Here is a 15871-nt window from a genome sequence, read left to right on the forward strand (position 1 = left end):
ATGATGAACAAGGTGTCAAACTGAAATATTATAAATAGATGGAAATATATTTGGATAAGTCTAAGAATTGTATTTTATAAACTTAGGCATGGTTTTGATATGCATTGTCTTTTAATTCAAGACCACCAGAGGGAGACAGTTATTTAAGTGAGCTAACTTTAGCTACATTATTTGTTTTAAATTTGAAATATTCTTTAGGGCTACAAATAGGGTTGGGAACTGAAAATACTGGAATCAAAATGTTCATGACATTAATTTGCCTGTATAGATGGAGCATCAGCATAAAATATGTAACGTATGCATCAGACTACATCCAACTGGCTCCTATAAGAGTCTTTAATCTATAATTACCTTTTAAGTGTAATTATTTTCCCATGATTCCCACTGATTCCCACTGGTGGATATTACTTGGCTTTTATGTAATTTTATGTAACAGTTCAACAACAGTTACAGTGTTACAAGTACTAAATAATATAAATAAACTACATGTACTTACTAAATGGTTAAGGTTAGGGTTCGGTTTAGGATAAGTTGCTTGTAATAATGCATAATTTACTGTCATTACTATAGTAAGTACATGTATCGTGTAACTATGTCTTGTTAAAGTGTTATTTTAATAAATTGATATACCTATTTTTCTATAATTATATAATATAATTTATTATTAATGAAATTATCGTATTACATAAGAGGCTGCTGGAAGCATTACATTTAATAAGAACTGTTTTCTAAATGTTGTCCATTCCTTCTTCCTCAAAATTGCTAAAAAGTTGTGTTACTCTTTTTTAGTGCCTACATGTTACATATATTTACTATAGAACTAACAGAAAATTATGCATAATTACAAGCAACTTGCCACAAAACGTCTCAGGTTACGTATGTAACCCTAGTTCCCTGAGTAGGGAACGAGACGATGCGTCAATGACACGTTGGGAATGCCTCTGCGTGATTGCGTCTGAAGCATGTATGTCAACTAGTACAATGCCGAAAGTGAGCGTCATGGGCGGATGACGTCACGACCAGGAAAGGATAAAAGCACATCCGGTCTGACCGGCATTAGCTTCGAAGTAGCGTAAGCAAGTCGATCACAGGGATGCAGGAAGTATGGCAAGGCGACGCATCGTCTCGTTCCCTTCTCAGGGAACTAGTGTTACATGCGTAACCTGAGACGTTCCCTTTCGAGGGAACTCGCGATGCGTCAATGATGCTTTGGGAACAAGAATACCCAAAATGCCATACTTACAATTGCCTGATGTAAAACTGCTGGCAATCTAAGACAGAAGCACCTGACACCATGGGATAGCATCCAGGTCCAGGCTATAAAACCTCACAAATGTGAACGGCGAGGACCAACCCGCCGCATCATAAACCTCTTGAAGGGAGACCCCTGATAGGCTTTAGAGGCCGCCATACTCCTAGTAGAATGAGCTCTAACCACCAAAGGGCATGGATGGCCAGAGGACTCATAGGCAAGAGAGATAGCCTCTATTATCCACTTGCTGATTGTCTGCTTAGAGGCTGGAAGACCCTTCTTATGTGACCCAAAGCAGACAAACAACTGACCTGATTTTCTCCACTGGGCAGCTCTGTGGACATAAGTATCCAGTGCTCGCACTGGACACAAGAGATTCAGTCTTTCCTGGTCTGATGAAGTAAACGGAGGAGGACAGAAAGCCTGCAGCACAATAGGCCTCGGAATGTTGTTCGGCACCTTAGGGATGTATCCCTGTTTGGGATATAAGAATGCCTTGACCATTCCGGGTGCAAACTCAAGGCAGGTGGGAGAAACCGGAAGGACCTGAAGGTCTCAGACACTCTTGAAGGACGAAATAGCAAGAAGAAAAACTGTCTTAAAGGTCAGAAATTTTTCTGAGACCGAATCTAGGGGTTTGAATTAGAGGTCTGCAAGCCCGTCGGGACCCGACGGGGCCCAACACACTAAGCCCATTCGGGCCGGGCTTGGGCCATTTTTTTTTTTTTACAGATCGGGCTCAGGTCGGACTCGGGCTTATTTAACTTCTCTCCTTTCATTGTGCCCATAATATACGTGCAGAGCACACGTCACATAATGTGTATGAAATATTGTTATATTTATTATATTATAAATATTATACATCGCCTAAGCAACACAAACGCAATACGCATACGCACGCGTCACTCACGTGCATTAACAGGTGACAGTTGACCATGCAGAGGATCAGGGAGAAGTTGGATTTTTTTATTTTTATTTAACATTAGCCAGTTGGCGAAGAGTTCTTCATTTTTGAACATTGTTTTGAACACTGTTCTTCAGTTACTTAAAAGCAAAGAAAGGTAGGCCGTTTATTTACTTATTTTTGCGGTTGGATCCCGTAGCGCTATATTCTCTACTCACTGCATGCTTATGCTTCTCTCTAATGGACAGTCTGTTCAATATTTGTGGGCATGATTGGTGATGTTTCAGGCGCGTCAGAGAGAGCTTAAAGTGATATTGATGTTGGTCTCGGGTCGGGTTCGGGCTGAAAAAATTGCAGCCGTTGTCGGGCTGGGGCCGGGTAGGGCTTGAACACCACGGGTCAGAGCCGGGTTAGGGCTGGAGTTTTTGGCCCGTGCAGGGCTCTAGTTCGAATGGAGCCCCTGACAGCCCTTCCAAAACTATAGCAAGGCCCTAAGCTGGAACCCTAGTGCGAGTTGCAGGCCTCGGCCTCAAGGTGCCACGAAGGAAACGGATGATCAGGGGGTCTCGACCCAACGATGTACTACCTACCGGGGCGTGGAAAGCCGCAATGGCCGCCACGTAGACCTTTAAGGTGGAATGACATAAACCTGATGCAAAGCGATCTTGCAGAAACTCGAGTAATGAACTGACTAAACAGTTAACTGGATTCCACTGATGCTGGTGACACCAATAAGTGAAAACTCTCCACTTAAGTGCATATAATTTCCTCGTAGCTGGAGCTCTGGAGATAAGGATGGTCTCAACAACTTCGGTTGAGAGACCACTCTCTATGAGTTGGGCCCCCTCAGAGGCCAAACCCATAGATTCCAAACCTCTGGCCGGGGGTGAAATATTGTGCCCCCTGCCTGAGACAGAAGGTCTCTCCAGATCGGGATCTCCAAGGGAGGGCCGTCGAGGAGATGAATTAGGTCCGCAAACCAAATTCGACTCGGCCAGCTTGGTGCTACTAGCAGTAGACTTACTCCGTCCTGGCGGACTCTCTCCAGAACCACTGGGAGCAGAGCCACAGGGTGAAAGGCGTACAGACGTAGCCTCGGCCACGTCTGCACCATAGCGTCTAGGGATGGGACGATACACTTAAACTCACGATACGATGCACCTCGATATGCCAGGGTCACGATACGATACGTCACGATACGATATCAAAAAAGAAAACAATTTTACTGTATAACAACAACTTATTATGGTGACGTTGAAGGTGGTGGTTCATGTTTGATGTGTTGGATGTGGTGTACGGAATGACAGCATGGCATAGCTTACACACAGTCTTAAGGCCATTGCACACTGAGTCCGAAATTCGCATTTGAAATTTTCGCACGTTAAAAAAAAATTCAACCTCACGTTATGTCAATCACGCTTGCACACTGACCTACGAAACTTTCGTCCGTAAAAAAATAATTCGGATTGGGTTCGGTTTTCTGCGTTTTTCGCATCCACAGACAGTGTTTTGAGAGGTTTTTTGAAAATTCAGAGCCACCGTACAAGCGAACGACAAAATCCAGAATGACGTCTGACAAGTTGATACACTTCGTCTCGCAGTACTGTATGAAAAACAAAATGCGGATTACAAAGACACTGAATAAAATATAACCTGTATACAGCTGTTCTGTCTGCCCAGCGCTTCTGCCGGCCGCGCGCGCGTGTGTGTATGTGTGTGTGTGCGTGTCCGTCCATAGACATACTGCCTGTTCAGGATCGACTGGTTCACGGAAGTTGGTGGTCTTCTTTTTAATATGTGGCTCCAGTATCGCTAGCAAAGCATCAAACTGTTCCACTGACATTCTGAGGTAAATTTTGAATCGCTCGGAATAATTTCGCAACTCCTTGATAAGGAGGTGAAACTCCTTCCTCTCGGCGCAATCTCAGGATTGGATGGACCCAATATTTCCTTTCTTTTTTTCTTTTTAAGAAGAAAGAGTGCAACAAATTCATCCTCACTGCTTGATGAATCTTTTTGTATTTTTTGCGTTTTTTTTCCGCAAAGGTTTAATAAATAGCCTACGCATCGGACTCAGTGTGCAAGGTTTCTGTGCGTGACGAATTTTAAGGCTGACGAACACGAAAAAACGCATACGAAAATTTCGGACTCAGTGTGCAATGGCCTTTAGTTTTACCCTGCTTGATCAGCAGATGGTGCTGCCAGCCTGCCACCATAGACTGTATGTCTGCCCCATATACATACACACACACATATAATACACGAAATTATTTATATACTACGCAAATCATGCAGCAGTGCCATCTATCTTTATTTCGCGATCCATTTTTTTCGACCTCGATGCGTTTCGTCACGTTTTGTATCGCGATATTTCGTCAAACGATATTTCGTCCCATCCCTAATAGCGTCCAGCCCCAGGGGGATATTTCCCTGAGGATATTTAGGGATATTTTGAACACAGAATCTTACCATGAAGAAGATTCCCGAAACAGACACCATGAGTCGGCTGAGTTTGTCTGTGAAGGGCTGGAAGGGCTCTGGTTTCCCTGAGATAGGGTTTACTCTCTCCTTCCGGGAGTATTTGGCTTCAAACTGGGGCCGTAGTTCCTCCTTTTTAACAAACACATCATATTACTCATAAAACATTTGTTTGAAGATCTTTGTACAGCTTTCATGAATGAATCTCATCACACACAGATGTTCAGCATCATCATCTGCTTTGGCTGGGCATGATGGCCAGTGATGATGTCATCCAGAAGTTGTTCACATGAGCTGAATGAGTTAACATGAGTCACTTCAGTGCCTCAACATGAGATACATTTATTAGTACATTCTGCAGTATGGAAGTTAAATATATAAGGGACTGTATACATCAGCAGTTCTCAAACTTTTCAGGCCAATCATCCCGTCTGATCGAATCACACCATCCAAGTATCACCTAGACACCCCCTTACTTTTCAGTGTAATAATGTTGATGTAAGAAAATATATATTAAAAACAAAGATATACAGTAATAGGATTAGTTCACTCTATGAAATGAAAATTCTGTCATTATTTACTCGTGTCTTATATTGCCTATTGCTTATATTGTTATATTGCCTCGTGTCTTTCCAAACCCATATTGCTTTCTTTCTTACTTGAAACACAAAAGATTATGTTTTGAAAACTGTTCATGTTGCTCTTCAAAAAATGAAATCATATAGTGATCTAGGACAGTTAAGCTCCAAAATAGACACAATGCACTATAAAAGTATCACAAAAGTAGTCAAATGAGATAAATGTGCTACATTTAAGTCAAGCCTTCTGAAGTCATTCGATAACTTTATGTGAAGGTCATACCAAAATGTCTGAAAAGAAAGAAAAAAAATGCCTTTAGAAAATTTTTAATTTTGAGTTCTGTGGAAGAACAAAAGTCATACAATTTAGAATGACATGAGAGTGAGAAGGTAAATGAAGGCAGAACCTTCCTTTTTGGGTGATATATTATATACCCTTTTTGGGTATATATATATATATATATATATATATATATATATATATATATATATATATATATATATATATATAAAATTATTACAAAATCGAAATAAAACATAGGAAATACATTTAAAATGTATTTAAATAAATTTAAGTTGTGTGGCACACACCTGCTGCCCCTTTTCCACCAGCATTGGTTCTGGTGCTAGTTCCCATTCCATTTCCACCGGGTTCCGGACCGGAAAAGCTCTAAAATCTTAATCTGGTGTGGAACCATGGAACCAATTATCAATTAAAACTAAGATTAAGTTTTTCTAACAACAACAGTTTGGCTAGCTAGCTGCTGTATTAACGTCTGCAGTAAAAAGTAGTTATCAAAAGCAGAAAAAAACAACAACATAAAATTGAAAACAGAAAGCTCACAAAAGAAATAAGAAAAAAGCTACCACAGCTTCATAACCAGTATCACTTCGGTTCTTAAAATTGCAAGGCTTAGCACCATCTCTGGCACAAGAATCAGCACCATCTTGGTGGAAAAGAGGTTTGTAAAATGCTTCAGGTGCACGAACCAGTTTGAGAACCACCGTTATACAGAAACTAGCAACAACAGAATTCTAGAGGGCAACGAATGCAAACACCACAGCAAGTATCAACCACATCTGATCACTTTGATCTCTGGATTATTTTGAGGTGTTCCCTCAAACACATTACACGTTCACGCATCACTCAAATTAATTTGCAAAAACAATGCTCAATAAATGAATTCACTGTCACTCTGCACATGCTGATGTGTGATATGTGATTCAAGAAGGGCTGTTCACACTGAGATTTTATCATGGGAAGTGAATATACTTTAACTGTACTACTGGCTATAGTGGGTTTTTGCTGACAGTAAAACAACATAGGCTCATTGGAAAAACGTGCCTTTACCTACATTTTGGCTAAACTCCAAAAACTTAACTATACATATAATTCACTGCAGTTTTTATCTGAAATGACATGAGTAGCATCAACAACATTTATTCCTTTTCACACAAATTATGATTTTGGGGCAGATTATTGATCTATTGATTTTGATGTGGTTCCTAAACAAGACTATATTTTATATTTACATTATAACCACATCCAATATACATGTTTTTTTTTTTTTTTTTGATGACGTAGTAAGACCACCTGGAACACTACGAATCCCATGAAATGCTAGTCACAACACTCAATAAAAGAGCTCGAACACTAAAGAAGCAAGCTACAATTGCATGGTTGTTTCAGCAAATGTGATTTCTCATGTTTTTTGTTTAACACTATCAGTTTGGTCGTAAGGGTAAGCAGAAGTGTAGAGTTTTGTGTAGGTACTACATTATTATCAAATGCGATAGAGTATTTACCTTTTAGAGCCACTCACCCACTATTTCATTTCCAAACTGCTGTGATATGTATAACAACCAGCGTAATAAAACATTCCCAGATTCACATTTATCTGTTTCAGATAAAACTGAACACACTTTTAGCGTCACTCACTGGACATTTCACTTTGACACTTTTGCACAATGTGCAAGAAGCAACGTAATATCATTTTGAAGAAATGTCGCTACAGGCACATCTTTCCAAATAGCCTGGGTTGCAGCAAAAATAACTTCTCTTCCATCTTGCTGACACTTGACTACAGTATCTCAAAGAAGACGTATACTCCCGTCAGTAGACGCTGAATTACGCCACAGCTCATTTGCATGCTAAAGTTATACCAAACGTTTTGTCAGTACTAATCAGTGTGAACACCCTTAAGACGAATTCCCATTGGGAGCTAAGCATGCACAACAAAACATTATACAGTAGGAGGCACACTCACAGAACACACCATGACAGGGATTTTACACTATAGGAAATACAACAAACAGCACATAGATTGGCCACACACCAGTTATAATTGTTAATGAGCTTAATGGTCATTTTAACAGGTCTCAAATGATTATGATATTTCTAAAGAAATAATAACATAAAGCATCACAATTTCAGCTGTAAGTCTATTTAAACAGGAAGGCAGGCTCACCTCCTCCTCCTCCCAGTCAATCAAATCCCAGTCGTAGGTTAACTCCGCTCTTCTCCTCTTCCAGAACTCAAGGAATACTGTGGCTGTGATGGTACAGGAGGAAGCAATAAGATATGAACATAAAGAGCTTTAGAATACAGGACAGTTCTACTAAAAGGCAATAGTCACGGTGTTCAAAGTAAGGTGACTAGGGCAGGTCCTCTTATGCCTAAACATACTCAATGTACGTACATGAATATAAGTGCTTCAACTATGCATTTGATGCTTTCATTTCTCCACTCCACAATTGCTGCTGGTTTTGTGTTCATAAAGGATGTATGTCTTTTCCACACACCTTGCTGGTTTCGTTAAGTTGCAACAGAATAACCCCACAACGTGTTATCAGAGATTTCACGCCAGCTTTGAATGCTCGTCCAATCAGAATTTTGGGTTAGATCTATTAATTTTATATTTTTTTTCATCTCACTGGTAGACATTCAATTTCAATCTTGCTTACAGAATGTAATCAGCTAGCTTATTCAGAAGCATGAATTTTTCACAGGATCCTAGGAACTGATTTATGCACTAAAAAAGAATTCTAAATAAAACGTTAAGTAAAAATAAGATAAGTTCTGTAAGGTTTTCTTGTCAAATGTACAAAGAGAATAAAACTACTGTTTCTGTGCTCTGAGTTCACGTCGCACATTTCTACCAAAGGACTGTATGACCCAGTCTGGAAGGGAAGAGAAAGACAGAGAGAGAGAGAGACCAAGAAGAGAGTGTTTAATTTTTAAAGTCCAGTCTTCATCCTGAAAGCTGTCTTCACATGAGCTTTCAGGAACTCGACTTGCAGATCCCTCTGGGTCTCTCTATCAGGAAAAATATGGTCCCCATTTTTTAATAATACAATAATAAGACTTTCTTTAGTACTCGCCAATGTAGTAGACTCTGTAAAGCGAAACACCAAATTAAACTTTTTGGTTGCTACCCGTCACATAAAATATAGTATCACCCTGTATTTACAGATGATGCGTCGCGTATTGCATCACTATGGGGCACAATTTGTCTCGTATTTCTCATAATTATTGTTTAATAAGGTCTATACAGTGGGAAAAATAACATAGTATCTAATAAAAGCAAATAAATAGCACAAGTAGAAAATCAGAAAATCAATTGCCATCCATTAGCCAAGCAACATCCAGTGAGATAAATGGAAACATTCTAAGCTTTCTTCAGGTATTATCACCCTCCTTGAACTGTTCCTATGCATATATGGATTGCCTTTAATATTTTCATAATTTACAGCATACACTTTTTTTTTTTTCTATCTGGTAACTGTGCAAATTTCATGTCCTTCCGTATCGTTATCTGTGGTGATTTATGTGGAGGTCAAAGCATGACATGGTTATGTTAAGAGGTGCGTTGAAGTCCTGACCTCAGAGTCATGATGTCTTTGTTCTCTCAGTTATGTCGTACACTGAAAAAAGTGAAAAGACTGTGTCAGTTATTTAAAGTGCATTTTATATTGGTCTAATTGAAAATAATGGTTTCCAGGTTTAAACCAATTTCATTCAGTTTGTCTAAAAGCAAAAAATAAACAATTTTGTTTAAAGAGTATTTTCGTTTGATGGCAAGGCATATGTGGTGACGAGACAGACCTTGCACACCATGGAATCCGCCTAGCAGTGAAAAAGACGGAGGGTGGTGTATGGTGCTTACACACTGCATATGAAGGCATAGCTGTGTGAAATAAAATAAAGATGGAGCACAATTTCGTCTTTATTAGTTTCCTGCATAATTATTTGTAGCTGTGAGTTGATGCAACCCCTTCACCTTCGGTTTGCCCTCCTTCTGGTTTGACCAGAGTTGTAGAAGTGAACTGCTGGACTTCCGGTATGGTGGAATCTGAGGATTGGTTTGTCACTATAGATCTAAGGGACGCATACTTCCACATATCCATCCTTCCATCTCACAGGAAGTTCCTGAGGTTCGCTTTTGGGGGCGAAGTGTTCCAATATTGGGTTCTTCCATTCGGCCTAGCTCTCTCCCCTTGCACGTTTACCAAATGCATGGATGAAGCTCTAGCTCCGCTGAGGCTTCAGAGGATCAGGGTGATAAATTATATGGACAGCGGGCTTATTATGGAGAGCTGGCAGTTCGGCATCGAGATGTCGTTCTTGCCCACATCCAGAGCCTGGGGTTGAGACTTAACATGAAAAAAAGCATGTTGGCACCAGCCCAGAGAACCACGTTCCTGGGAGTGGTGTGGGACTCGGTCACGATGCAGGCACAATTGTCTCCTGCACGGATTGAGTCCACCCTGGCCACGGTGACCAGGATAAAGCTAGGCCAAGTCATCACTGTAAAACATTTTCATAGAGTTTTAGGGCTCATGGCAGCAGCATCCAACATCATTCCATTCAGCCTGCTGCACATGAGGGCCCAGCAGTGGTGGTTGAAAACCAAGGGGTTTTCCCCGAAGGGGAACCCATTCCGCATGATCAGGTTTATGCGCAGATGCCTTCGTTCCCTATCTATGTGGAAAAAAGCTTGGTTTCTGTCCCAAGGCCCCGTGCTGGGAGCGTCATGTCGCCGGAAAGCCATTTCGACAGACGCCTCCCTCACTGGCTGGGGCGCAGTCATGGATGCCTCCATCCAGATTGGCGCATCAGATCCTCCTGTGGTCCCAGGGGAAACTGTTATCTCTCAGAGCAATGCACATCCCAGGGGACCAGAATCAGAGAGCAGACATCCTGTCGAGGCAGGGGCTGAGGCCCGGGGAATGGAGACTTCACACTGAGGTGGTGAAGACGATATGCGAGAGGTTCGGGCCAGTGGAAGTGTATTTGTTCGCGTATCGAGGGACGTCCCACTGTCCACTGTGGTTTTCTCTCACCCATCCAGCCCCATTGGATTTGGATGCCATGGTACAGACGTGGCCGAGGCTATCTTGCATCGCAGGCCGGGCTATGTGCCTAAAGTGCCATCTAATGTTTCTAACATCAAATCCAAGGACTGAGACTAATTGCTGCTGCAACTCTTTTCAGATATTGTCAGCTGTTTTGGCCTCGTTTGGGAAAATTCCGGCCAGTTGATAATACCTAGAATATCAAAATCGACTGCTGGCGGTAGATCCTTTTCCTATTTAGCACCAAAACTCTGGAACAGTCTTCCTACCATTGTCCGGGAAGCAGACACACTCTGTCAGTTCAAAGCCAGATTAAAGACACATCTCTTTGACCTAGCTTTCACATAATACATTATAGACTTTTATAAATTAATGTTAGGCTGCATATAGTAGGTCAGCCGGAACCGGGAACACTTCCCAAAAATCCTGATGTACTCGTTACATCATAAGAAGAATGGCATCTACGCTAATTTTAGTGTCTGTGTTTATCCCGAGGTTTTTCCTGCAGCCTGCCGGATCCAGGCCGTATCCAGATCTGACGAAGGATCTTCGCCTGGACCGATGACAACGCAGTGCTGAAGTGCCAACTAGTCTCTCCCTATGGAGGATCCCACTACCACTCTACAGATAAGGCGTTGTCGGGAAAATTCGTCTCGCGGTCCTACCCCAAAGCAAAAAAAAAAAAAAAATTCCTTATCAAAATTTATAAGGAAAGACAAGTATTTTGTTTAGGCTTGGCTTGTAGGGAATTCCAAACCTGCGTATATTCAAACGCACATAACTATAGAACCCATTCTAATTGCGCATGTGAACGCCATCAGCGTTTCTCACAGGTTCGCGCTTAAAGTCTGTGTAGAGGGAATGGTGTCGTCTTAGCGGCCCCTAATTTAATAACAAATGATCATTGTGACGGAAGCAAATCAATTAAAACTAACTTTAGATGGAAATAACGTAACTCTGCTGTAAAGCCGAAACAATCTCTGTTACCTTAAATTATACGTTTATCTCTGTAAAGCTGCTTTGAGACAATCTACATTGTTAAAAGCGCTATATAAATGAAGATGACTTGACTTGACTTGTACGCTTTTCCCCCGATCGCTCTGCTCCCGGGAGTTCTAGAGAGGGTCCGTCGAGATGGGATCAGCCTACTTCTAGTTGCCCTTCTAGATCCCTTTGAGGAGGGACCTGCTTCCACAGGCTGGCGGCTCAATATTCAACCTCGACCAGACCTGTGGAAACTTTGGGCCTGGCCCCTGAGGGGGCTCAGTACCTAGAGGCTGGCCTGCCAGCTGGAGTGGTTGAGACCATACTCAGTTCCAGAGCTCCTTCCACGAGGAGATTGTACGCCCTAAAGTGGAATGTGTTTCCACACAGAGCGTGAGGTGGACCCAGTTAACTGCCCGGTTGGCTTCAGTACTGGAACTCCTCCAAGATCGCTTCTCGGCTGGTCTTACCCCATTCACACTCAAGGTGTACGTGGCTGCCATTGCAGCTTTCCACACTCCTCTAGGTGATGGGCCTCTGGGGAGACATCAGCTGTTCGTAGGTTTCCTCTGCGGGGCTCGGAGGATGAGACCTGCGGCTCGTACCAGAGTTCCCACATGGGACCTGGCAGTGGTTCTCGAAGGGCCCATCACCCATCAGTGGTCCCCCTTCGAACATCTGAAGTTGAATTGAGGCCAAGATACTTTCCCTCAAGGTAGATTTTTATTAGCCAATACTTCTCTGAGGAGAGTAGGAGACCTTCAGGCGCTCTCTATATCTCATGGGTGTCTGGAGTTTGCTCCAGGCGACAGTAAGGCTATCTTGCATCGCAGGCCGGGCTATGTGCCTAAAGTGCCATCTAATGTTTCTAACATCAAATCCAAGGACTGAGACTAATTGCTGCTGCAACTCTTTTCAGATATTGTCAGCTGTTTTGGCCTCGTTTGGGAAGCTTGTTGTGGTGAGTACCCTGCTCTTCATGTCATATTGTGGTATGAGATAGTGACATGTGATTGACATATAGCTTATCTTACGGTGATCATCCGTCCATATATCAGTTGTCATGCCCACATTTATCAACGACATGACCCCCTTGATTTCTTCAACCATGTCCCCTCTCTTAGCAGTCGCCATTTCTTTGCAATTTCGGGAGATTGTGGTGGGGTCAGGGAGTAAACTTGTTGCTGACAGACGGCCAACATTTATTAGCATTTATTAGCTCTTGCGCTACCGTTTCAAATGGCCGAATGTCCATACAACAGAAATTCATGCATTTAGCTGTGATTTGTGATTTCACCGAAGAGGGAGTTGGTTTGGCAAGGAAATCACTCAAACTCATTTGTTTGCTGCTGCTGGTTCGTTCGCTACCGCTACATCCACCATGCTCAAAATGTCTTCTTAATACTGTAGCTTAGCACAGCCTTGCAAATTGTACATTGTGCATAACCAGTTGGCTCGTCATTTAAGGTTGTCACTATTTGAAGAACAGCCCAGAAGTTTGCCTTTCCTCTGGTGTTTTTCTCACTTTTAAGTTCGCCATCGGCATTTTTTCTCTTAATGTTCTCCATTGCACATGAGGTTAATCGTGGGTCACGCTGCCGGGAAACCTTCTGTGTGCATGTGCGTGAGACTGTCATGTGTCAGTCATATGTCAGTGTGAAAGGTTATAAAATGTCTTTCTATGTTTGTTTTTCCATCGTCAACTTTTCATATTTTCTTTTAATTAATGTCTAAAATATAAAAAGAAGCCTAAAACAGGCCCGGCCCGCATGTGAACTATGACGTGAAAATTGCCCAAAGCCCGGGCCAAGGGACGTACATAAGACAGGGCCCGTCGACCTCGGGCTGAAATGCAGGGCTCTAACAGGCATAGAATTAAGTGAGTGCTGGATAAAATTTTATGTAAGATTCTGAGTTTTATGTTTGTATGTTGTTTATGTGAAACTTTGTGCTGCCATTTTGGCCAGGACTCCCTGGAAGAAGAGATTTTATATCTCAATGGGAGTATCCTGGTAAAATAAAGGATAAATGAATAAAAATTTTAATTATAGGTTGTGATATAGGAATTAGAGATCTTTCAGATCATGCAGGAACTTATTTGAGGACTTCATTTAAATGTTCAATCCAAGAACACCGTCTGGAGATTGAACACTAGTCTCTTAAATGACCCCCAATGTATAGAATATATTAAAAAAGAAATGAAAGAGTACATTGAATTTAATAATAATGAGGAAATGTCATCAAGTGTTCTATGGGATGCCGCTAAGGCAGTGTTAAGAGGAAAGCTGTTAAAGTGGTCCTCAAGGGGAAAAAAAAAGATTTATCAAACACACTAAAAACACTGGAACAAAAACATATTGGGCCCTATCTTGCACCCAGCGCAATTGACTTTGTACACCGACGCATGTATCATTCCTATTTTGCACCCGCGCACAGCCGACTTTTCCCTCCACAGACGCACGTCGGTAAACTAGGAAATACACTTGCGCTCCCCGGGGCGGTTCAGAGCAAAGAGGAGGCGTGTTCCGGCGCAAACGCTCCCTAATGCTATTTTGCAGGTTTAGAAAACAATTCTGCCACTGACCAGGAAAAACCTAGTTTAAAGTCAGTGGCGCATGATATTCATATGCTACTTTTAGGGCGCATGCTTGGCCATAATTAATGTAGCGTGTGCACACTTTGATTCTCTCATCTACACAGAAGCAGCAGTTTTCATTTTTGCAAATCATACATTATTACAATAGATAGATAGATAGATAGATAGATAGATAGATAGATAGATAGATAGATAGATAGATAGATAGATAGATAGATAGATAGATAGATAGATAGATAGATAGTTTATTATAAAAGCATAAATCTAGCTTACACATTTACCCAAATTTACATACGCCTGTTTAACCGAAGTTAATTTGGGTGGGTTTCTCCCATCCCCAATGTCACTTCTCTGTGTTTTACGGCCCTGACGAGAACGTCGGTCTCCTCGGCTGTGAACCGCTCCTGGCGCGCGCCTGGCAAATCCGCCGTTATGATAGCAATCCGCCAAAGAACAAGCGTGCCTGCTCTTAAAGGGAATGTGAGATGTCGCTCTGATTGGTTTATTTCACGTTACGCCCAAACCACACCTATGAATAATGAAGCTACTTCAGACCAACCCATTTTAGATTTGCGTTGGGCACAAGAGTCATTTATCCCGCCGGTATAATAGCAACAGCGCCCAAGACCCGCCCATAAAGTTACTTGATACTTGTGTTTCAGATCGTTAAAATAGGGCCCATTGAATTAAATAACACCAAATCTTAGAAGAAATAAAAGTAATAAAACAACAAATAAATAAGATACTTGATAAACAAGTAGAGATTAAACTGAAATATATCAAACAGAATTATTATGAGAATGGACCCAGAGCTAAAAAAAATTTAGCATGGAAACTCCGTAAACAGCAAACTGAAAGGTCAGTAACGTGCTATAAAAAAGAAGATATATTAAGGTTGTTTGAAATCTATTTAAAAACATTATACTCCCAACCAGAAGCAGCAGACCCTTCCATTATTGAACATTTTTTGGAATCTCTACAAACTGGTAACACAAGCAATTACAGAAGCAGAAATTGATAAGGCGATATCAAATTTAAAGACAAAATAAAGTATCTGGGGGGATGGGTACTCAGCAGAGTGGTACAAAAAAGTAGGGGATTATTAAAACCTATGCTCCTAAAATGTTTTAACCATGTTGTTAGGGGTGGAGAGACCCCAATATCCTGGAAACAAGCTATCATATCAGTAATACAAAAAGTTGGAAAAGATAAGACGGAATGTGGGTCATTATAGACCCATTTCAGTTTTGAATATAGATTATACAGTTCGATAATTGCAAAAAGATTAGAAAATATAATTCCTGAATTGATTTATACTGACCAAACAGGATTTGTGAAAAACAGGCAGACACAAGATAATTTGAGACGGGCATTATTTTTGATTGATAGCATAAGCAAAAGTAATTCTAAATCTCTGGCAATTAGCCACGATGCCCGAAGAGGCTTTTGACTCTGTGCGATGGGAGTTTTTGTACCTGGTACTGCTACGTTTTGGCTTTAATGAAAAGGTTATAGGATGTCTTAAACCACTATATAATTTACTGATGGCCCAGATTCAAATAAATGGTAATATTTCTAGTTCAATTACACTGGAACGGGGATGTCACCAAGGATGCCCTTTAAGTCCCACACTTTTCGCACTATTCATAGAGCCACTTGCTCAAGCAATTAGAGAAGACGTAGAAATACCAGGATTCCAATTTAAAGGAAATGAACACAAAATA

At 41.3% G+C, this 15871-nt stretch overlaps 1 protein-coding gene across 11 annotated transcripts in view; it reads right to left on the reverse strand.

The window, feature by feature from the left end:
• Nucleotides 1-15871, reverse strand: part of ano3 (anoctamin 3) — a 156386-nt gene that overhangs the window by 51556 nt on the left and 88959 nt on the right. For 6 of the 11 annotated variants that reach the window (XM_079859849.1, XM_079859851.1, XM_079859853.1 and 3 more), the window contains 3 exons: nt 7681-7763; nt 7480-7506; nt 4626-4766 (listed from right to left, as the gene is read on the reverse strand). In XM_079859849.1, the coding sequence (XP_079715975.1) occupies nt 4626-4766; nt 7480-7506; nt 7681-7763 (251 nt within the window). The remainder of the gene's footprint in view (nt 1-4625; nt 4767-7479; nt 7507-7680; nt 7764-15871) is intronic. The other 5 variants (XM_079859856.1, XM_079859850.1, XM_079859855.1 and 2 more) reach the window with 1 other exon arrangement.

The sequence above is a fragment of the Squalius cephalus genome, assembly GCF_949319135.1.
Source record: "Squalius cephalus genome assembly, chromosome: 23".
Classification (NCBI taxonomy): Eukaryota; Metazoa; Chordata; class Actinopteri; order Cypriniformes; family Leuciscidae; genus Squalius; species Squalius cephalus.